The sequence below is a fragment of the Pollachius pollachius genome (genome assembly GCF_949987615.1).
Source record: "Pollachius pollachius genome assembly, chromosome: 16".
NCBI classification, from domain to species: Eukaryota; Metazoa; Chordata; class Actinopteri; order Gadiformes; family Gadidae; genus Pollachius; species Pollachius pollachius.
In genome coordinates, this window is record NC_136949.1 from 8031096 (window position 1) to 8054737 (window position 23642).

Below are 23642 nucleotides of genomic sequence, written 5' to 3' on the forward strand. Positions count from 1 at the left end.
GTGGGTGGTCTAGACGCTTCAAGTTCTCTTGCTGAAGACTCATTAGGTCAGGTCCACCACAACAAAACAAATATGAATTTGAGGTTGCAGGAACGAATTGCCTCCGAGATGACTTAGACACAAGAATCTGCTTGATTGTCAACAGAAAGGCCTTTTGAAGTCAGGGCGACCCTCTGAAACAACAACAGTTCCGAGCACTATCTGCCCAGCAATGAAGGTTGACCGAGTCCTGACCATGAACGACTCACTAAATCATGCTCCTTCAGCCCCGGGTGGTTGCTCTGGCTCGCTGGTTTCCTATTCATGTGGCCAGTGGGGCCTCTGACATTAGCGGCAATACAAAACAACACAACAATGTTAGATTCATGCAGATACAAGGGCGATTGTTCAACTGTTCAACGGACTCTTTAACCAACCTCAACTGCTTTAACATGTTTCCTTGTTCTCCTCATTTCAAAATGTGTTTTGTTTGTGCGTGTGTTTGTAGTGTGTACGTACTTGTGTGTAGGTGCGTGTGTGTTTTACTGAGCGGTGTGTGTGTGTATGGAAGGGGAAAAGGGGAAAAATGAGGCCCCATTAGACTTGAGTTCATTACAGTCGAAGTAAAATACAGTTTAAACTTTCATAACGCCGCATTTCACGCATTTGCATTTTATGATGCAGTAGCACGCGTAGTTGTTCAAAACGCCGTATTTTACGAAGCTTTTCCTCCATTCTACAGCGAGCGTAAAAAACCTGCCTTTTGGAAGGCTTTAGTGTAGTAAAGTGATGCACAGCCCGAACGAGAAATATCCTTAACGGACTGGTAGTGTGGTCTGGCTTTGGTTATCGCTGATTGTGTGAAGAAGTTCCTATTTACTTGATGGGATAATCAAGAGGAGCTCATTGAATTTGAAATAAAATCACACAATTTAACGCGCAATTTAACGCCGTAAATAGCGCGTTAAAAAGCCGTCCAAAACGGTGTGTTTTATAGTTTAGGAAAAGCGGCGTAAAAGACGGCGTTATGAAGGCTTAAACACTGTAATTAACGTTGATTTCAAAGAATACACGTATATGAGGCGGGTGGATTGAGACGTCAACGTCAGGCCCTCCCATTGGATTTGCCCCAGCCATGTGTGATGACTCCGCCCATTTCATTACTGTTTAACATAAATCTTATTCGCCTTTATCTTCAGTGATGACGTGTCTCAAGGACTGTTCTGGTCATTGCTTTTGTTTTGTTTCAGTTTGTTTTTTCCTCGATGCTGTCCTCGCTTGCCCTCTCTCTCTCCCTCTCGTTTTTTTTTTTTATCTCCCTCGTCTCTCTCATTATCCTGCTCACACTGTATCGTGCTTCCTCTGTTTTTTGTTATTTTTTCCTATTGGGCATGCTCCCCTAATACCCTCACGTCATGCTGTACACGCTTTGTCGATTGATGTTCTAGATTTCATTCATAACCTCGTGTACTCAGATTTGAAGGCCGTAAAAAAACAATTGATGTCAGAACGATATCTTCTGAAATCTACAGCTGCGGTGTCTGGGTGATTGAGTGGAAGTAGACTTCTGTCAGTTGGCGGACAGAAAACTGCAGTTGAAAGCTATCAAGAATGTGTTACCTAACAAGGTTTTTCACAACACGATTTATATAAGAATATCGTTGGGCTTTCTTCCTATTGTTCGGAAGTACAATGACACCCCCGTGCGTTCACTAAGTGGTATTGCTTATCTAATTTCGGTTGCCATTCATGAATGCATATATTAAGTCTTGCATTTATGCAGTCCCCCTATCACCCATGACGCACACGTACATGCACCCACCCCCACACCACCAAAAAACACAAGCTATCACGCAGGATGATTCTCCCTGCTGCTCCCTTGCATTAGAATTTTTCGCCATCCTGTAGACCCCCCCTCCCCTTCCCAAATCCACCCTCTTCTGTTCCTAATAATCACCTGCTCGTCTTGCACCAGCTGTTATTTTATTCTCCATATTTTTCCACCACCCTCTCTCTCTAGCCCACTGACTCTCTCCCCCAATATCCTCTCCCCCCCAAGGCCATCTCTTTCTCTCTCTCCTTTTCTCTCTCTCTAACTCTTACTCTCCCCCCTTCCCTCTCCCTCTCCCACCTAGTCCACCTCTCTCGCTCTCTCTCTCTCTCTCTCCCTCCCTCCCTCTCCCTCTCTCCCCCTCTCTCCCTAGTTCATCGCCCTCTGTCCGTTCCATCAATTTGTTCTCTCTCTCTCTTGATCCTCCTCCACCCCCTAATTTTCTTTTTATCCCGGCTGATTGTCTCTGCTTGTGCCATCTGAAGCTGTGGAGCCGGGCCGGCGGAGCTCCAAGTTTACCCAGCAGCACGCGTCACTAACAAGGGAGTGCACAGCACTCCCAAAATAGCCCGGCCACAAATCGGTGAATGGGGCCCGAGTGGCTGTTGCCAAGGACGGATTTTAACAACAAAATGTTGTTTTTTTTGGTCTCTTTTTTTGTATGCGTTTTGAGATCAGAGGCAAGCAACAAAATCCTTATTTCTATATGGAACACATCAGCTATATAACATTTTTTATGTTAATGTTTTGTACGACGCATGAATGTGTTTTGTGTGTCTGTGTACGTTATATGTGCCAGCGTGTGTGTGTGTGTGTGTGTGTGTGTGTGTGTGTGTGTGTGTGTGTGTGTGTGTGTGTGTGTGTGTGTGTGTGTGTGTGTGTAAGCAAGCACTGAGGATTTCAGTATAGGATTATGATTGCTGCTTCGTCGTCTGTCAGACCCACAGCACAGCTCCGTCCTTTAAGAAACAGAAGGCGTAGCAGCAGCATCCCACTCTTATTTTCACCTGAGCCGTTGAGAACCATGTCATCAATGAGAGATGATGAATAAATTAGCCATTTACTAGAGCCAGGGGTGTCCAAAGAACTGGCAGTTCAGAGATGGGGGGGAGGGCGATATCCCCTTAAGAAAAAGCTTTATCGCCCTCAGTGGCTCAGCTGTATTTGGAGTTCAAAATTATTATTGGTGAATATCATTTAGCAAATTATTATACATCATACATACAACAAGGATCTCTGCATTTAAGAAAAAATCCTATTTCATATTACTTACAATTAATGTGGCAAAAAAGAACACATAAAGAAATTATGGAATAGAAATATGTCCAGCACAGGCTTCCCAATCAAGTTTTAGATTCCTGTGTGAAGCCGGTCCAAACATTTGTAGTTAATTGCAAAAAGTCAGGTCAATTATTGCCATGTTCTTTCTACTTTAGTCTTACTTTTCAGTTAGACGGATGGATACACATAGTCACGCCTCATTAATGACCAAATTGACCCTAGTTCTAAAAAGCGCTGGCACTGGAGTTCAACGGTTCTTTACCCGGTCTTAAGGCCCCTCGAATAGAACCACTGACCCCAGCCTGGCCCCCTCAAGACGAAGTGGTTCAGAACCACCCCGGGTGCACAGCAAGAACAACTGATTCAACCCAGAGGAACCAAGATGTAAGGGATATACTATTACATCTTGGTTCCTCAAGAACAACTGATTCAACCCAGAGGAACCAAGATGTAAGAGATAGACCATCTACATGTGTAGTAGTCTCAGCAGTCACTTACTTTACAACACAACATTAATCCTTCTATACTACTGGCATTATATTGTGATTCTGTTCGCGTAACACACCTGCACTTAACCCTCATCACCCTACTCCCAATGGCTTCTTCGCTTCAAGACGTTTGTTGTTCAGCTAGCCAGTCTAAAGAAGATTTACGGTCCATCCCTGTGGACAATAAATAATGCAAAGTATAAATGGTACAGTGGCGTCCTTCCAGTACAGCAGCGAAGATGAGCCAGCCATACCCAGCCATACCGAGCGCTGCCCGATAACTGCTGCATAAATGCATCTCTGACGACCGTCGACACTTGACACTTGAACGCAACAGATGGAACATCGGGGCGGGCTGAGATGAGGCCGGGCGCAGCAGCATGATGTATAAATCACACAGGTGCACGTGAAAGAGACCAAGACAGAAGGAAGGAAAGCACTGGCACGTGGATCACAAGGATCTAAAGGGGTCCGATGGTACCAACAGGCCACAGTATGTACATGTGTATCGTGGAATATATAAATAGGTAAGATGTATGCAGTGTGAACAGTATTGACAGTAGGTCAGAGGTGATGAATACGTTAAGATATATACAGCAATAGCTGTAGCTAGGGCAGATATGGTTTAAGTATATATAAATATATGTATGTATGTATGTATGTATGTATGTATGTATGTATGTATGTATGTGTGTGTGTGTGTGTGTGTGTGTGTGTGTGTGTGTGTGTGTGTGTGTGTGTGTGTGTGCATACAGTGTTATGTTGTGAAGGCGCAAGGGCTCCCCCTTGTGCTTATGGTAATACATCACTGAAGCTCAGGACATCAAGTGTTGCACAGCATTTGTGCAGCGATTCACACAAACCCACAAAACCTCATCTGAACCAATCCAAAATTGTTATTCCTACCACTATTAGACTTGAATTTACCCTTCTTTTAAGGTCTTTTAACTCAGTCTGTGAGTTCTATTTTTTTCTTTCTTTTTGTCTTCTTCAGTTGTACAGCACTTTGGTTAACTGCCGTTGTTCTTAAATGTGCTCTATAAATATGTTTGATTTGATTTGATTTAATCTATTCAGCCTGTGGTTGGATAAGGGGAATACATGCCATGTTATATCAGCGGATATAGGCATTAAGTACAGGACACAAAGACTGCATTCAGTTCTTTCTTGTTTACCAGTAGAGCCTTCCCAGACTTCCTAGAAATAGCATTTGAGAATAGTATTTTTCTGGGAGCAAAGGCCATATCTCAGGATTTAGTTTAAGTTCAAACTAAGCCTATTAACTCTGATTCGACTAGTGTGTTGACTTAATTAAGATGTTGGCAAGTCTTTCAACCATTCTCCCTTAAGGCTTATGGCTTACTAAGTCTTCAGAGCATGTTTTGACATATTTTCAAATTATTCAACCAATTAATTTCAATTAGCCCTTGGGGTCGGGGCCCACTCGGGTGGGAGGAGATTGCTGACCTTAAATGTCTCATAGATATCCTGTATATATACACTCAGTGCCCAATTATTCATAGCCATGAGCATTATATGACTAATCAATGACTGTGTAGTAAAGCGATGCAATGTGATTAGTACGTTCACATGGACATCACTTACTGGCAGATGTTGATTGGGCAAAAACTGTGGAAGCAGATGCACAACAGTTTAAGTTGAGGCTGCAAAAATTTTCCGAGCAAGGAATGGGGTCAGAGGCCAAGAAAAGCTATGGAACCACCACAGCCACTGGGGTAGTCGGGTATGTTGACTGGATATTACCAAAGGTGTCCACTAGAGGCCAACACTTCCCTACTTTACAGCACACTCAAGATGACTGGATAGCTCACAGCGGAACAGACACATGGTGATGCACAACTTAAACATCCATAGCAATAAATCAATGGCTGAAATGTTAATAGAAACCTCAAATCTGCACAGAGAATACAATGTTCTCATTGTTACAATCATAATAGGAATGGTAGCCACTTAAAATGATTCACAGATGTAGTAATAATCCAATGGCTTTTAGTGTGCTTGTTAATTGTTTTACCTAAAGCTTTCCAGGTATGTGGATTGGTCTGTGCTAACACTAAGATTATAAACAGGATTTGTGGATTTATATCCAAAATAGGTAGGCGAGAATTTAAGATTCTGCAACCTAATTTTCATGCAGTGCACGTGCACAGACACAGACACACAGACAAATTGAGCGACAAAGGATACACTATCATAGTTTTGCCCATAGATGAGCATGACTAGTTTATTTTTTATGAATAGGCAGCCACAGAAAAGCAGCTAGTTTTGAAAGCCCTTAGACAGCAGTTTGACGGCTTTCTCCATAACCATTTACTGACATACATGTCAATATTCACAATATATATTCCTGGTATGCAAATTTTAAATAAGTCATTCTTCAGCTCATTCATGAAATAGTTCATACATATTCTCGTAACATTCCAGTTATGCCATACAGTCAAAAAACAAAGCAATTCACCCATAAAACTGGGCTAAATGCTATGTTTACTCTTATGTTGCGGGCTGTGATCACTTAAAAAAAACATATATATATATACACACACATATATATATATATATATATATATATATATATATATATATATATATATATATATATATATATATATATATATATATATATATATATATACACATATATATATATATACACATATATACATATATATATATATATATATATATCCTTAAATCCATCACATTCATATCCGTCAAAGATGTGACCAATACATTTCTTAAAATATTTGTTGAATGAATGTACATTGAGTATAGCCTGTGAACCAGACGAAGCTACCTTGTCATATTCAATTTGCTCTGGCAAATTTGTCTCGGGGTCCCTCCCATTCAGACAGACTTCAAACTCCAGCAGACCTGGCCGGGGACGGACCAACCACAACCGGGCCATATAAAATATGGCCCGGGTTCGATACGAACACTGTACAGAGGACCACCCTATTGGAGCACCATCGTGGCATAACCACAATGGTGGCTATGCCACCAGCGTAAACAACCAAGATGGCTGCCGCTGATGTGTCACACGTTCCTTGAGTCTCATTGGTTGTAGGTCTATCAAATTGCATCCAGGAGTGTTTTGGTCTGGGCCCATTGATAACATCGAAAATGAACAGAGAGGTTTGAATACGCATTCGAGAATTTGTCTGGTGATGTCAGGCTACATTGAAAGTACGACAACAATACAACCACACAGGAGGGAGGTTCTTACCATCAACTTGCTCAATTCAAGTGCTTTGAAGCATGGCAATTCATAATACGTGTTCCTGAGCAATGGGAGTTAAAGCCTTTATATCCACCTGCCTTTTCTCCCGGACGAATATAGACACAATTATCCACAAACTAGCAATCGAAAGAAAAATAAGTACTGTAACACATTAGCGTGTAATGCTCCATTTTGTGCGCTGACCCTCATGAACGACAAACACTATTCAAACACTACCCTGTCCGCCTTGACAATGGTGGGCGTGGCTCGCAGGACGCCAATCAGCGACTCGTACGTCACGAACACCACCATGTTGACGGGGAAAGCGCGCAGACAGTTGATGCCCAGGCTCCTGAAGAAGACACCCGCACCCTCGTGCCGTACCGTCTCGGAGACGCAGTGCGCGAGTCCCCGGTAGCGTCTCGTCTCCCTGGCGCCGTCCATCTGCAGGCGGGCTTTGATCACGTCCATGGGAGTGCCCAGGGTCCAGCCGGCCATGCCCGCCAACCCACCGGCCAGCATCACACCGCTCCAGCCTGGACACCACACGCAGGACACGGAAGTGGGGTTGAACGATTCGGGTTCGTTGAAGGCTACATGTCTATGGGGAACACTGTTGTTGTTGTACTGGTAGGGCTGTAGCTGAGGCTAGCAGTGAGTGAGTGGGGAGAGGGTGTTTGAATCCCAAAGTAAAGGTTCTGGGTCCGACCCTGATGTCGACGCCTGGCCTCCTATGCCTGCTCTTTAATGACATGGATCCTTATTATTATTATTATTATTTTGTATTTTATTATTATGATTTATTCATGAAGAGTGAGACAGGCAAGTATGGGAGAGAGAGAGAGGGGAGGGCATGCAGCAAAGGCCCACGGGCAGGAATCGAACCCGGGTCGTTGCGGTAAGGACTAAGCATTAAAAGGTACACTCTCTAACACGGAGAACTTGGGTGCCCCATGACAAGCATATTATTATTTTGTATAATACAATGATAATATTGTATGGATATATCGTTTTTCCTTTCTCTAATTACGTCAATAAATGATCAATTAGGTGAATGTGAAGCCCTGCTACACAACCAGGAGTTTCCCTCATCAATAAGCATGCGTAATGTGACGGGAGTGATTGTTCACGTTGCTTACCAGGCCCCTCCTTGCCGACTGGGGTCATCCAATCACAGAGGGTGTTGTAGGTCAGAAAGTAGGTGGCGTAGGAGGGCCCGTCCCTCAGCATGAGCGGCAGGGCCCCTCTGTAGAGTCCCCGGACCCCCTCCTCTCGGAGGATCTGCAGCAGACAGTGGATGGGGCCTCTGTACTTTGGCATGGACATGCTGGGGCGCCCTCTAGTGGATTCCGTCTGGCACTGCAGGCGCACTTTAACAATGTCACCTGGAGACATCACAAATATCTGGGAGGACCAAATAGGGAGTAGTTTACTTAAAGGGAATTAAGATTGGTCCTTGACAGTATTCCATGGTGCATGCAATGGTTCATTTTTATATTTTCTGTAATCCTATTTTATATATAAAATGGCATATTCTATATATGGTAGTGGCTTTGCACCACAAACACAAATATAAACACAGTGTGTGTGTGTGTGTGTGTGTGTGTGTGTGTGTGTGTGTGTGTGTGTTTATATATGATGTTTATATAACATTATATATGATACAAAATGTACATACTATTTAGCGAGCACCACTCTACCTGAGCCACCCCTGCAGTCATGCCAGAGAGGAACACATCCAGCTTGGTGTTTGGACCCCCTGGAGCGCCTGATCGCACCTGGGACAGACACTGTAGGCAGTTCCTGTATGTGCCGAACACCACCGAAGACGTCATAGAGATGGTGGTGACGGGCAAGGCCATACCTTTGAAAAACCCACGCACCTACAAGCACCGATGAGTGAGAAAAGAACTGTGAAGGTACACATGGCATCACAGAAGCCAGAAGGGACTGGGGCATGTTGTCACTGGCGTACTTACTCCTTCTTTGTAAAATGTCGTAGTAGCACATTGCCATAGTCCAGTGAACTGGGGCTGCGTCTGTATCCTGACCTGATGACAGAGCAGCGCACATCCCAGTCAATCAATGTTAACCAGTTTTAATGATTCATCATTTAATTCATCTTAGTTTATTATTGACATGAATGGAGAGGCCTATATTTTTGTATGCATAAAAGAGACATGCCTTTACTGTATCGAATGGGTAGCCCACCGCAACTCCACATGCTCCTGTACAATTTTAGAGAGAAGACAGGTCCAAGTCAGGAACAGCTCTGTTAAACATCAAGGACAAACAGCTTTTGACCTTCACTGAAATAAACAAGATGTGCTTAGCAGGCTAATAAATAACGTGTAGAATAACATCGGTAATATAAAAGTATTGTAGAGGGCGAGGCACCCATGAGCAAGATGGCTTTGACCTACATGCTCCTTAATGACATATTATTGATTCATCCTCTTTGGATTAAAGACTCAAATAATAAGATTGACAAATGTACAGCTAACGAGTCCCACGTTTTCTTGCAGATGCTTGGTCTGTGCAAAAGGCATCGAATCGCCCATGAAGTGTTGTTAGGTAACGTTGGTAGTATCAGACGTTTCATAATAACGCTATAGCCTGTTAAAGATCGTTGTAAATAACATTACCTCCAATGGATCCAGCCACAAAGTCGGCAATATGCATATCCTATTCAATTTAGCTGGACACAAAATTGGCTCATTGTAATTCCATTTGATCGCTTCAAGCGCTGAGTTAGCACGATGGCCTGTTACAAAAGTGTCTGAAGAAGCAGCGAATGTTATTGAACACCAAGAGCCCAATCACAACCTCGTGGCAGCGCCTGACTCCGCCCCGGAACTACATCAAGCGCCTCAATTATGGCCATATTAGGCATGGCATATCTTGTTCTGAGCCTCTCTGCTAACGTCCGAATGATGTTCACGTTAAGGTTGAAAGCCTTAATACCTACATTGGTCTACAAGGTGTAATGTTAATGGCCTCATATAAATAACAGGTACGAAATTTCGAAAGCAAAACATAACACCGCACTGCTGACGTCAGTATAACAACAAGAGAGTTTCTTCATGTAGCCAATCAAAAAAGGGGGTAAGTCGATTAACCAGGGCGTAACGGGTTCCATCTCACTCTGATTGGCTGTCTTCCTCATCAGGGTCACGCCCACAGCTAAGGTCAAGAGCGTATGCCTGTTTCTCACCAGCTTCGTCCTACCAGCCGGCTAAACCTAAGGTGTATTGAATTTTAACGTTTGCGATTGTGCAATGTAATATTCATATTAAAATGAACATTAAAATGAGAGTTAATATAATAATGAAATTAAGGAAAATATTCGTGAAAAGGCATAGTGAATAGCTGGCTTACGTCGACTCATGTTCAAAACCATCGAAGGGTGTCAACCAGGGGAACTTTAACGATCATAGTGGCCAGTGCGGGACAGAGAAAAGTAATCAGTCAACCCTAGTATTAGAGCCAGCAGGTGCTTGCTTCTCTCTCTTCCAGGGAGTGTTTAAAAAAGTGATGGACTTCCTCGCTGGCTGCATTGGTGGTAAGTAAGAGTCGACATTGCCCTGCCCTACTCGGTGTGTTCACCGGGATAAGAGCGATATAGGGCATCTAAACCTTGAGCCAGACAATGTTGAATGCGTGATAATGCCGGTTCTTATATCTAATGACCATCATCCAACATGATGATCAAGATATCCTGGAAGCGATAGGACGTGTTGTAATTCTATCGCAGGATTTCACGAGCATTTCCTGAATTTCGCAGACCGCCCACTATTTCTGGTTGACTTCATTTCATTCAAACCAAATGCATTGGTGTTTGCGTCTGTACAACACAGGACTGTTTACGTTTTATTGGATTAATTTGATTACTGTGATAAATAATGTTCAATAATCATGGATCAATCCCCAGACAGTTGTAGGCAAAGCTCAATAATGCTAGTTTCAGATCCTCAGAAATACCTGCAGACTCATAGCTCTCACGTTGACTAATGATGTTCTTGTATTATGTACAAATTCCGTACTCTTATTAAGGTTGCGGTATACCTGATGACAAATCAAAATGGTGTTCACCTAGGCTTTGGTTGAAAGTATAGGCGAACCCCCGTTTCATGTCGAATTTGAACACCATGAGTTAAAAAATAATACATTTTAGGCTAGTACTAGGATGGAAAGGGGGGGTGTTACCCCAAGTGTTACGACCAACGCCAACTTATTCATAATATTTATTATTAGCGTATACTATTATAACGCGGGCGTTTTAATAAGGGATGTTTTGTAGGAAATGCGCCATTAATTATTGTCCTATAAGATTTGCCCTCTCCCGGACGCAGCCGTCAACATCCACCGCTGCCTAGACAGCTCCACACACACATCCATACACACACCTCGCAGGGAGTGTCCCTTTGACGTGACGTCAAAGTGCCTCGAAAAGGACCTTCGACGTCATGTTAAGAAACCAACTTGTGATCTGAGTAGAAGTTCACAAACGGTGGGCGTCGAGTGGAATTAACACATTTTTGAAAGCAACACGCTTTTTCAAAATATCGTTAAATAACGATCATATTTTAGGTACACTGAAAATATGGCATAGATTACTATTTTGAAGTTCATATAAGACAGATTTCCAAATTTAACAGATAGCTTCTTTATTTTTGTTAACCATAAAATGCTATTTTATATTAACAGAATAAGATGTGTAAATAATTAGCATAACTTCCTGTTTCGTTGCAGACAGACATTTACAAACTTGAGCTCACTGACACATTTATTTTTCTTTCAACATTTTGTTTTTCCAGTGAAGATGCATGTTCCTGATAGGTTGCATGTGTAAGCCATGTGACAAAACAGGTCTTATGCAGGATTAGCCAGGTGGGGTTTAGTGTGCAGTTAACTTTGTGACGCAGGTACCTTCATAACTAAAGACAGTTTGTGCAATCTTTTTTTATATAGATGTATCTAAAGATTTTTTTTGAAAAATTACTGAAGAATTTGGATACTTAATCTAGCACTAGTAATTAATTTTTCAGATATATTTTAGAGGATTAAATGGCATGAAAAATCTACAATGCGACCCTCTGTAAAGGTACTGGGTAAATATTTCACGCCTGTCTTTTCCGCTGGGCGAGTCTCTAGTATTGCATTACACCAAGTGTTTTGGGACAAGTGAGTCAGACCAAACTGTCAAGAGAACATGGCCTACAAATAAGCCTGTGTTATATAACTTTCCTAGAAGTCTATTACTACAGCGACACATCCACAGACACCCAGGAGTCCCACCTCAAGTGTTAACACACATTAAAACAGTTAAAATATTGTATTTATCTCTAAAATATAAGTTGGCCTGATGTATCATATTTAGTTGCAAATTTTTCTGAATGCACCCAAGTGCTTATAAATACAATCAAAATGTTGGTAGTTTCCAAATAAAAACCGGTTCCCTCAAACTAAAGAATGCCTAAAGACATTAAAGAGTGACCTTAAAACCGACAGGTTAGATAGCAGAATGAGGCAACTGTGCCGTCTATAATTATACTTTCAACAAACCGTATAACAGCTAGGTAGCTAGCTATGGAAATCTAGGGTGTGTCTCCATTTCCATTTGTGTTTCCACTTCTAGCTCTAAGAGACATCAGTGTCACTTTTCTTGTTTGTCTCCAGGTGCTGCCGGCGTCTTAGTGGGGCACCCGTTCGATACAGTGAAGGTAGGTCACTGTATGTGCTGCTACTTCCATCCTTTTCAATCTTAGAACAGAGTAAACTATCTTTTAATGTCCTCTTCTATCTATAACAACCTTCTGAAATGAAAACATGTGGTGTGTTTTATTATCAAGGTTGAGCACGTCAGTAAAATAAATATGCCTTTTTGTCTTTCCTTTCCTGAAGGTCAGGCTGCAGATTCAGAATGTGGACAAACCTCTTTACCGCGGAACCTTTCACTGTTTCCAGTCCATCATACGGCAAGAGTCGGTATGTCCACCGTTTTCCATGCTGTGTGTTGTCCACACGCTATGGGATCTGTCTATCTATAGCAGGCCATAACCTCAAAGTCAACCTGTTTTATTTTCTTTCTAGAAGGGGCAGTGTAACACAAGGGCAAACTGGCCTACGACATTCTTGAGTCAAAGCTCACGTTAACTACTTGCACACAAAGAAGCACACCATTAGCAATATCAAATGACAAAAAAAATTAAAACACACTGTATTTCACTCTCAAGAATATTGACAAATTTAAAAAGAGAAATATAATACGATGAATGACTTGCCAATGGAAGAGAAGCACACTGGCGAAGGATATCGGTTCCTTATGCTTCCCACTGATTCTCCTTGAATGGTAACTTGATAGGCATTTGTTACAATGTCAGTGTTTCCTTCCCATCAACCTTTTAATTGAGCAATACATAGGCGCTGTTAAACTCAACTCGCTAGTAAGCTCTTCTTTACTATGATGCACCAAGTTTACTAAAGTAAACAAATAAAAAAGCTGTTTACAATACAACCAGGTTAAAGACGGGTTATTTGGCCTCCCTATCGTAAGTCAAAGAGGTGACCTGAAACCTGATCTGTGTCCGACGCAGCTGGTCTTGTGACTCAGACACCTGTCTTTGTTTTCCGTCCTTCTGAAATGCGGCTCAGATCAACGGGAGGGCTATCTGCAGTGTCGCTTGATGTCATCCCACTGTGTTTGAATTTGAAAACTATTTTTCATCAATGTCGAGGCAGTTGACTGTACTGGCCAGGGGGGTTTGAATCCCAGCCGAAGAATGTCCACAGTTCTATACAGGCACCCATGAGCAAGCTGGCTCCTCATGACATGTACCTCAATCCATTCATCCTCTTTAGATTAAAGAGTCAGCTAAAATGCTAGTAGTGAATCGTTAAATTGACTAATTGAATGATCAATTAATCTATTCCAACGTTTTCGTCCAGATGCTCGGTCTGTACAAAGGCATCGGATCCCCCATGATGGGCCTGACCTTCATCAACGCCATAGTGTTTGGCGTCCAGGGTAACGCCATGCGTTACCTGGGCCGCGACACGCCCATGAACCAGTTTCTGGCGGGCGCGGCCGCCGGCGCCATCCAGTGCGTGATCTGCTGCCCGATGGAGCTGGCCAAAACGCGGCTGCAGATGCAGGGCACCGGGGAGCGCAAGTCCACCAGGAAGCTGTACAAGAACTCCCTGGACTGCCTGGTGCGCATCTACAACCGCGAGGGCTTCCGCGGCATCAACCGCGGCATGCTTACCACCCTGATCCGCGAGACCCCCGGTTTCGGCGTGTACTTCCTCACCTACGACGTGCTGACCCGCGCCATCGGCTGCGAGCCCGATGCCCCCTTCATGATTCCCAAGCTCCTGTTCGCAGGCGGCATGTCAGGCATCGCCTCCTGGCTCTCCACCTATCCCGTGGATGTGATCAAGTCCCGCCTACAGGCGGACGGCGTGGGCGGGGTCAACCAGTACGCCAGCATCGCAGACTGCGTGCGGCAGAGCGTCAGGAAGGAGGGCTACATGGTGTTCACGCGGGGCCTCACCTCCACGCTGCTCCGGGCCTTCCCCGTGAACGCCACCACCTTCGCCACGGTCACGCTCGTGCTGATGTGGGCCCGGGACAGGGAGGCGGGGCTAAAAGACTGCGAGGCGGCCCCGCCGGCCCACCCAGCCCAGGCCCAGGCACAGGTTTCCAGCTTCTGAGGGGGCCCGGTTGCTTCCTCTGGCTTTTGAGCAAGGCACTTTGCCGGAGATTGTTATAAAGTTTCCGATCCGACCAATGCATCCCAACTTTGAAGGTAGAGTGTTATGCTTTGGTTGGGTAAAAAATGCAATACTGTTATAATAATAATAATAATAATAATAATGCTGTCCAAAACCGATATATATTTATTTTTTATATGGCATTTGTAAATTTGAGAGGTATTACCAAATTACAGAGTTTGCCTTTTTACCAAAGGCAGCTACAGCTGGTATTTAGCATAAATCATATTTGCCTGCTGGTCCATAATTTTTGATCCAATGTATGAACTAATTGACAGACAAGACATAAGTACTTATACTTTGTATGTCACGTGAATAAGTGTTTGATAGGGATAATGAGCAATGGTAAATAACGATACGCTTAAGAAATGCATAAACACTTGCTGTACACTGTCTCAAAGCCATGCTCTATGCATGTTACTAACCCAGGATCGTCTAATGAACTGTATCAGGTCAAACACTGAAACCCACTGAAAACACTGTATTATGAGGTTTTGGGCTGCAGTTATATGCATATTTTTTTTATTTATATTTATGCATGCATGTAAACTCTTTTCAGCCTTATTTTTATTCTCCTAAAATCGATCTTGTTTCGTGAATGGGGAAACCAATCTGGAAGATGGCATGGGGCACAGCGATATTAACGTATGTTACAGTTTGTTCGCTGAACCAAAACTAGTTCAAATTGGTTAGAGTGGGCCTTATTGTGTTATTACTGAAACACATTCGCCTGGTGCTGGTATTTTCATGTCTTTGTAGGTCAACAGAGGTTGCGACAACCTTGCTGTATATTTTTAGTCTGTACTTTTATTTGTATTATTATGAATGGTTTGTTGGGTCTTACTAAGTTATGTTAATGCTGTTCTATCATTTGTTGTGTTTAAAAGTTTTAACCTTGGCCTAGTCTCACACATTGCTATTCATTTGCGACGCCAAGTCTCTTTTTTTGTGTCGTAGTCTTGATAATGAATGTGTAGGGTTTGGTAATCACAGTGACGGCTATGAACAAATGAAAGACATAGTACTCACTATGCATATTTTAACTTGTGATGTATAATTTTGGGTGTTAGTGTTATTTTGATGTGCCGGGCACTGCACGTACTGATCACGGTTTAGTCGGGATCAGCCCCATCTGTGTATGTCTGAGATGTGTGCTTTGTCTGAAGTTCTTGCTGTAAAACAGTGTTTTCTTCTTAACCAAAAAAGCTGATTTGGTTTGCCTTCTAATGCAGTAATTATGAAGCACATTTGACTCATGATCTTCTTCCTCCTTTCTCCGTTATACTAACATACACAACCCACACTTTCTGGATGGGAGGATCTCTGTCAGAAGGGGAAAAAGCTAAGGAGTTGTGTTGTACAAGGATGTGAAGGGTGGAATTCAGGCAGTAAGTTTCCATTTTGAATGTACACACAATGACCATTGACAAAAGGCTACAGGATTGGGAAACATCACAAATTACACAATTGCACAAGAAGGGGAAAAGGTGGAATGCAGGTGGTAAGTTTATATTATGAATGTACATGCAAAGACCATCTACTTGTTAAAGCTACGGGATAGGACGACGTCACAAGTATTTAAGATATCCTGAATGTATTGCTCTTATGACCCCATGGGGTCTGGGATCTGCTGCTGCTGTGTCATGGGGTTGGTCGATGTGGTGTCGAAGACTTACTGGAAAGAAAAACTATGCAGCTACGCAGTGTCTTATCCATGGAAAGACATTGGTGATCATGAACCACATGGTGAAAACAAAGAGTGAGTCGCCCAGGCAATAAGTCACAGATGCAATATCTACTGTAAGTAATGTCGATGGAATGAGATTGCTGCTTGGTTTATAGTACCGGGATGTGTGTGTGTGTGTGTGTGTATATATATATATATATATATGTGTGTGTTTGTGTGTGTGTGTGTGTGTGTGTACATATACATAGATATTTTTCAATATAAATGTTTTTTTGGAATGTTAGCATTGCCATGGTTTTTCAAAATATATTTATTCAGTCCAGTTTTACTGTGGATGGATTTTATCAAGATAAACAGCTGAAATATATTACATATTTTTCTTACTTGCCTCTGAAACTGTTTGTGGAAATGGTTCCTGATGTTGTGTACAAGTGGTTAAATAAACTCAAGGATCAGTATCAAGTGGTTTCCTTACAAAGACGAATGGAGCCGGGGAACTAAGTTTTAACTTAATTGATTTGCCTTGTAGAATTCAGCAAGATAAAAGTGCAAATACATCAATAATAATTGGGAATTATACACAAGAGAGAATGTGATTCTAAAATGGGTGAGTTACGGCCAACCTATTGTGTTGGTAACTTCACTCAAATCTATCTACAGTCAAGTATGCATTTAGACAAATACGTTAAAATATCAATATAATATGTGCAACCTTTTATGCGTGATTTTTCAAGACACACTGAAGGCATGATGCCACCATAGGTTTGCAGAGAACTATATACAATATACACACTGAAGGCATGATGCCACCATAGGTTTGCAGAGAGCTATATACAATCTACACTTGAAAGGGGTGGGGTGGTGGTGTGGGATTGTGAGGGCCGCTGTAACCCAGTGTCCATCCTCACAGGAAGGGGGGGTGGGGGGGTTGTGAGGGCCGCTGTAACCCAGTGTCCATCCTCACAGGAAGGGGGGGTGGGGGGGTTGTGAGGGCCGCTGTAACCCAGTGTCCATCCTCACAGGAAGGGGGGGTGGGGGGGTTGTGAGGGCCGCTGTAACCCAGTGTCCATCCTCACAGGAAGGGGGGGTGGGGGGGTTGTGAGGGCCGCTGTAACCCAGTGTCCATCCTCACGGGGGGGGGGGGGGGGGACAGAGAGCGTGAGAGACAGAGACAGAGAGGGTGTTAGAAATTAGACGTGTTCGCACTGTAACGACTGCCAACTGCACTGTTTTTATCACAAACATGAAGCAAGCATCATGTCCCGAATAAATTCAATATCAGGCCTCGAACCACAACAAATAGAATGCAGGGAGACAGCAGGCAATGGAGAAACGAAATGATTTTCCAAAATCACATCCGAGGTACAGTCCAGAGATACAGCAATTAATAATGCTCTATAAACAATTAGATAAGTAGGCTACAAACATGTTCTGATGGCAAAAGTTTCTCTCACACACGCGCGCGCGTGCACACACACACACACACACAAACACACAAACAAACAAAACGTGTTCGCACTGTAACGACTGCCAACTGCACTGTTTTTATCACAAACATTATGAAGCAAGCATCATGTCCCGAATACAATCAATATCAGGGCAGCTAGGGCCTACCTTATTTGAAGAGAAGCTCACATCGACGGCCTTTCTGAGTCGCAACCAGGTTAATCACCATGTCATTGAAGTCCGGTGATTTTTGGATGAGGTCCCGCTCAACAGACAGCATCGCTAGGGCGTTAAGCCCATCTTGTCCCGTGGTACTTCGGAGAAATGTTTCGGTCCTCTTCCGTGTACTGGAGCACCTCTCTTCACTCTGCCGATGACACAGGTGTTGCAAATCGTTTGGGCTAGTCTTAGACGTGTACTTGGCAACATGTGCGTTTGACAGGTGATCTGCTAACTGGCTGTGTTAAAAAAAAGAGAACTGGTCAACGAGGTCCAAAAACACGGCCCGCTGGAGTGAAGTTGCCGGTTCCTCAGAGCCCCTGAGAGCTAGCTCGTGCGCCCCACAGAACCTAATACAGTCCACAATCCGTGACAGCGAATGTCTGTTTTTCTTCACCTGCTCGTTGCGTCTCTGTGTACGGAGATGCGGTGGCCGTCATCCAGCTGACAGGCAATATTTACTTTGCCCATCATTGAAAGCTTCGCAGTTTCCAATTTGAGTTGCACTGCATTCGTGTTTCTTTACTTTACAGGACACATGTTTTAAATCCGCAACCCCTTGTTGGGTCCAAGCTGTGTCTCCTCCGAACAGCACGCAAGGGAAACGGAAGAGAGCGCTCCTAGCTAAGCTAGCCGTTAGCCAGTCTTTCCTTTCGAACCAAGAGGTGCAAAATGAAGGATTTTGTCGCGTGTCCTTTTGTTTTATCTGAACATCGTTTGCCCGATGTGCCCCCAGTTTTTTTATTTCTTTTTTTTCTTCTAAAGACATCAACAAAAACGGATGAGTCAGTAGATAGTCCACTTCGTTAGGTAAATTACCGCTCGCCATTGTGGTCAGGTTTTTTTTCACTTTTTTCTCCCGCCTCCAACAGTGACCGTCACCAATGAGAGTCACTTTCACTGTTGGTCTGGGCTATATTAATTAAGCCCAAAGGTCTCTAAATCAAGGGGATATGTCATAACATCTGTCAATCACGATTGGACGACACCGATTGGATGCTGATTTTCTTAAGCGTGGGCTTAGAAAAATCAGCCCAGACAGATCGTCTGGGCTGACTTTTCTAAGCCCACACAACATATCTATATGTATCTCCTGCGTTTTTGTGATTATTTGTTGCTGTTGCTTCACCATTGCACCAAAATCAACCAATTCTAAGTTGTAGTAATTATTATCTTTTAATATTTTCATTAATTTAATAGTGTTCTCATGTTTATTCTAAAAGATAGGGAGGGTTTAGCCCCACTAGCCCATTGATACCAGCCGTCCCTGTATATATATATATATATATATATATATATATATATATATATATATATATATACATTGTATAATTGTTTTGCTTATTATTATTATTATTATTATTATTATTATTATTATTATTATCATTATTTGCGTGTGTTGCCTACGAAATATGAACACAAAAAATTACTGCGTGGGACATTACAATTGAAAGAGGGAGTTTCAATGGGAAAACACAATTATTTGTTGAAGAGTTTTGGGAGAATAACCAAAGGTTGAAAAATATAACAAATATGCAAATATTGCAAAATAGGAAATAACTTTAATTATTAAATGGATCTACTCAATCTATAATAAAAATGCATTCCACACCGTCATTGAGATCATTTCCGTTGCTCTTTATTCAGCGATATGACGTACTAGATATACTATGAGCATATTAGGGAAGCAACCCTGGGACCTAACAAATAAGGAGAATATGTCAAGTCTGGGGTCAGAGAATGTTGGCCAATTCAGGAAGCTGTTTCTGTGTTGATTAAGACTACATCTTAGCCAACACGGAAGAAACAGGACTCATAAAGCGCAGAAACAACATGTTCAGTGTTCCTCTTTGGTCCATCGGGCTGCTACTTGTTGCCCTCATTCACACAGGTAAGGATATTGAACACAACTTTCTATGTAATATTTTATCTAACTGGAGATATAATATACAGTACATTGTGTATTTTTAATATCTGTGACCCTTTGTCTGCATATCTTTACAGCTGTAACCAAAAGCAACCTCGTGATGGGGGGAGCGGGTCACACAGTTATCCTGCCGTGTGTCTCTCCTTTGGACGGATCCTGCTCAGACATACAATGGACTCATAACACGAAAAGTGGTACAACCCATGTCAATAGTATCTCCAGAAGAGAAGACGCAAGCACTAGTAGATTTAGCATTTGGTCTAATTGTTCCTTACACATCAACAACATCACCGAAGTGGATGTTGGAAGATATTGGTGCGGTAAAGATGTGGATAACAAGCAATATCTGTCTCTTATCACTGGTGAGTAATGCCCATGGGCCTGCAGACTGTATGTTTACTTTGAATGTGCAGGGTAGCTAAAGGAACCAGAAAGGTGTCAGACCAAGATTTTATTTTTCTAATAAGTTCAGTTTTATAATTCAAAGTGCTGCGCACTGCCCAACAGACATCAACTGCCAACTTTAGAAGGTATGCCTAAGTTAGGCGTCACCGATGGGACATTGTAACTAACCAAAACCTTAATCTGACCACCACCACGGGATCCGGCAGTATGAAGGTGTTTGTGGGGGTCTGTTTGGGCGTTGTGGAAGTACCATAACAAAGTAAGTTCTTAAATTCAAGTGTTAATAAAAGCAATGACGTGGTGGTCAAGTGTTGGTCAGTTAGTGAGATGTCTTCTGAAGCGGTGGTATGGGTCTTGAACCCACAGGGAGGGAACGGCTGCAGGTGTGTTGAAAGCTGTATTACTCGCTAACAATCTCAGACATATATTGCCCAAACTGCACCATCCAAAAAAAAAGCATTTGATGTTTTGGGTTGTTTTGGTTCTTTCAGTTTCCTCCCAGCCGCGGTCTAACCGGCTGCCCGGAGCCAACGTTACCTTAAGGTGTAGTCTGGTCACGTACCAGGGACCTGGTTGGTGTTTCAGCACTCTGTATCAAGGTATGTCTCTCAAGTGGCAGGACGATAACCGACCGGACTACATCCTCGCCGAACAGAGGATCACCAGATGTTCTGTCTTGCTGAATGTCACCATTCAGCGTGGCAGCCGCTTCAGCTGCCTGGCTTTGGTCAACCACCAGGTCCAGAGCAGGGTGGAGTTCCCCGTCCGTATCCGAGGTGTGGAAACGATCACCAGTCTCTCTCTGTCACTCACTCACTCACTCACTCACTCACTCACTCATAGATACACAATTTGGTGTAGTAAATACCATTTGCTCCTGCGTTTAAGTCTTCACACGGATGATTGGTCCAATGTTTGACTTGTCTTCACACAGTTAATGGAAGAGGCCTTCCCATGCCTAACCTAGAAAACAACAATCAAGGTCATGATGGGAGATCCAATGTAGCTGGTGAATTCAGTTTTTATTTTAACAAAACTATAATATGGATACACACCAACAAGCAAACAGACACTGAATAAAGCTTGTCTTTCTAATGTTTAGTTAATTACTTCTTCTTTTTTATCAGTACAATATAGTAAGTATTTCATATTTGGTGGACCCTTATCCAAACTGTCTTACAATACCATGACTGCATTCAATTGCCTTGATTGTTTCTTTTAATACCATGATTTAGGCCTAACTTTTGAGTCCACCATGTAGATGAGGCAATACAATATATTTAAAATTTTAAGCACCAACAAAAGTAACAAGCCAATAGAGCCCAATGCACAGATGGGTTCAGCAAGACGGTTGTTCACTATATATTATTTGGACAGACGGGGACGGTGGCAACAGCGAGGTGATCATTCCCGTGGCAGTAGTGGGCTGTGCCATGACGTTGGTGCTGGCTCTGATCGTAGTGTGGAAGAAGAAAAAGAGGAAGCCAAGTAGGTTTCCTCAAGTTCCTGGATGCAGCGCAACATACACACAGACACACGTAGAGCACATCAGCACATCACGAGGCAATGCGGTCATATGTGCAACTGCAGATTTCTTACACACACTATGCCTAAAAAAACCTGAGGTTATGGCAACATGTGTTTTCATAGTTCTCATACGTTATTTAAACCTCCATAGCTTACATGAATAGACGTGTTAGAATAGCACAACAGAGATTCTTGAATGTTAAATGATAAATGTAGACTTAAGGTTCTTGAGATTCATTTGGCCTCAATAGCCAAATGATTACGAAACACGGTTTGCGAATTATTCAACCCTTTTAATACTATTTTACATTAATATTTTTTTAATTATTTCAGATGACCAGCTTGTTGCCCGTCCAAAGACTCCCTTGCATGTTAATACTGTGATCAATACTGTGAGTACATACATACACTTCTTAAAGTGGTATTTTAATTAATTCTACACTTTCTTAAACATCGATTCTTCCAACTATAACCCTATCTGTGTGCGTGTGTGCGTGCGTGCCTGTGTGCGTGGGTGCGTGTATGTGTATGTGTGTTTGTGTGCATGTGTGTGTGTGCACATGGGTTCATTTGCATGTGCAAATTCCTAAGTGTATGTTTGTGTTTTAAGAATGTGGCCGCCACTGCAGAGGATGTCACCTACACTGACGTAACGCTTGCCGGCATGGCGGACAGGAAGTGGGAGACAGAGAGTGAAGCCACCATTTATGCTGTTATACAACCCATCGGTCGCAACAATGTTTGATTGGCATTACCTGTTGACCCAAAATGGCCTATAACAGGTTACTCATGCAATTGCATCGATTAGCCCATAGAGGAGTATTTGAGTCCATGTTTACATCTTATCCTACATTTTTAAAACTGCATGTAAGATGTGCTATGGTCCATGGTCAGTCCATATTTAATAATGATAATTAATCTAATTTAAGAATATATATATATATATACATATATTAGGGCCACGTTGATAAAAAATTAATTCAAACAATTATCGAATTGAAGTCATATTTTAATATTTCGAGAATAAAGTCGTTATTTTACTAGAATAAAATTTGAAATATTATGAGAATAAACATTGTATTATTATGAGAATAAAGTGGTAGTTCTAGGCTGTGTGTTGTTTTTTATAAGACATATCAGACGAGTCTACTCCCCGGCATTAAAATGAGGAACGTGGAGCATCTTGTGAAGTTGTACTACAGTATAGGTTTCACAAATAAGGAAATACTTCTATTGGGCTTCTATGGGCCAATCTTTTGGCCTATCAGCACCGCGTTATCATATATATATATATCATATATGTTATCATATATATATATAGTTAAAATGTTGAAGATGAGAAAGAAATGTGAAACAAGATGAGGGGTATATAGAGGTTTAAAGGGAAATGGGGGGTGATAACCGATATGTTGTAGGTATGCGTATGCATTATGTACGCCTACACACTATAGTTTTTCAGAGCGATACAGCTATATTGCTGATAAAAATGTTTTTCACAAAATGCATGCACCACAAAAAATATGAAAAGAACTAGGACCATTATCCTTAAATAAAACACATCTAACTTATATGGGAATGTCAGGATTTTCAGTATTGTGATGACTGTTTTTGCAATGAATCCCTTGATTTTGGTGTGGAAATTAAATGTTAGACATCCCTGAAACTATAAAAGTTGTGTTCCTCCATTGTTTTTGCTTTTTTTTAAAAATGTTTTTAAAGATGTTTTTGAAGTGTATGTGTATATGGCAAATTAATGTAATTAATGTATTAATGGCAAATTGTACTTGTCAACCCTAAGCCTACATATATTGTACTGTACGGTAAGGCTATTTCACTGAATG

At 42.2% G+C, this 23642-nt stretch overlaps 3 protein-coding genes across 3 annotated transcripts; 2 read left to right on the forward strand and 1 right to left on the reverse strand.

Annotated features, from left to right (window-relative positions):
• Positions 1–7039: 7039 nt before the first annotated feature.
• On the reverse strand, positions 7040–9582 carry slc25a47a (solute carrier family 25 member 47a; the record flags this gene model as incomplete). The annotated part of the gene is made up of 6 exons (XM_079754215.1): positions 9463–9582; positions 9002–9045; positions 8797–8868; positions 8518–8700; positions 7957–8221; positions 7040–7353 (listed from the first exon to the last, which is right to left on the reverse strand). The coding sequence occupies exons 1-6, from the start codon at positions 9497–9499 to the stop codon at positions 7040–7042; spliced, it is 915 nt and encodes a 304-aa protein (XP_079610341.1). The 5' UTR covers positions 9500–9582.
• A 444-nt stretch (positions 9583–10026) lies between these two features.
• On the forward strand, positions 10027–16735 carry LOC307088276 (mitochondrial basic amino acids transporter-like). Its single transcript, XM_079754126.1, has 4 exons — positions 10027–10379; positions 12497–12540; positions 12722–12805; positions 13766–16735. Exons 1-4 carry the CDS (start codon positions 10352–10354, stop codon positions 14528–14530), a joined length of 921 nt encoding a protein of 306 aa, XP_079610252.1. The 5' UTR covers positions 10027–10351; the 3' UTR covers positions 14531–16735.
• A 3039-nt stretch (positions 16736–19774) lies between these two features.
• Positions 19775–23211, forward strand: LOC307087624 (uncharacterized protein). The gene is made up of 7 exons (XM_079753245.1): positions 19775–19833; positions 19947–20231; positions 20766–21050; positions 21209–21283; positions 21652–21762; positions 22135–22193; positions 22412–23211. The coding sequence occupies exons 1-7, from the start codon at positions 19776–19778 to the stop codon at positions 22544–22546; spliced, it is 1008 nt and encodes a 335-aa protein (XP_079609371.1). The 5' UTR covers position 19775; the 3' UTR covers positions 22547–23211.
• Positions 23212–23642: the final 431 nt, after the last annotated feature.

Excerpts from the sequence above, each read along its gene's own strand:
- LOC307088276 (XM_079754126.1), top strand. The coding sequence starts at position 10,352 with ATGGACTTCCTCGCTGGCTGCATTGGTG. Across the intron at positions 12,541-12,721 it reads ACCCGTTCGATACAGTGAAG|GTCAGGCTGCAGATTCAGAA; the intron begins GTAGGTCACTGT and ends CCTTTCCTGAAG. Across the intron at positions 12,806-13,765 it reads CCATCATACGGCAAGAGTCG|ATGCTCGGTCTGTACAAAGG; the intron begins GTATGTCCACCG and ends GTTTTCGTCCAG.
- LOC307087624 (XM_079753245.1), top strand. The coding sequence starts at position 19,776 with ATGTTCAGTGTTCCTCTTTGGTCCATCGGGCTGCTACTTGTTGCCCTC. Across the intron at positions 21,284-21,651 it reads TGGGAGATCCAATGTAGCTG|ACGGGGACGGTGGCAACAGC; the intron begins GTGAATTCAGTT and ends TTATTTGGACAG. Across the intron at positions 22,194-22,411 it reads TTAATACTGTGATCAATACT|AATGTGGCCGCCACTGCAGA; the intron begins GTGAGTACATAC and ends TTGTGTTTTAAG.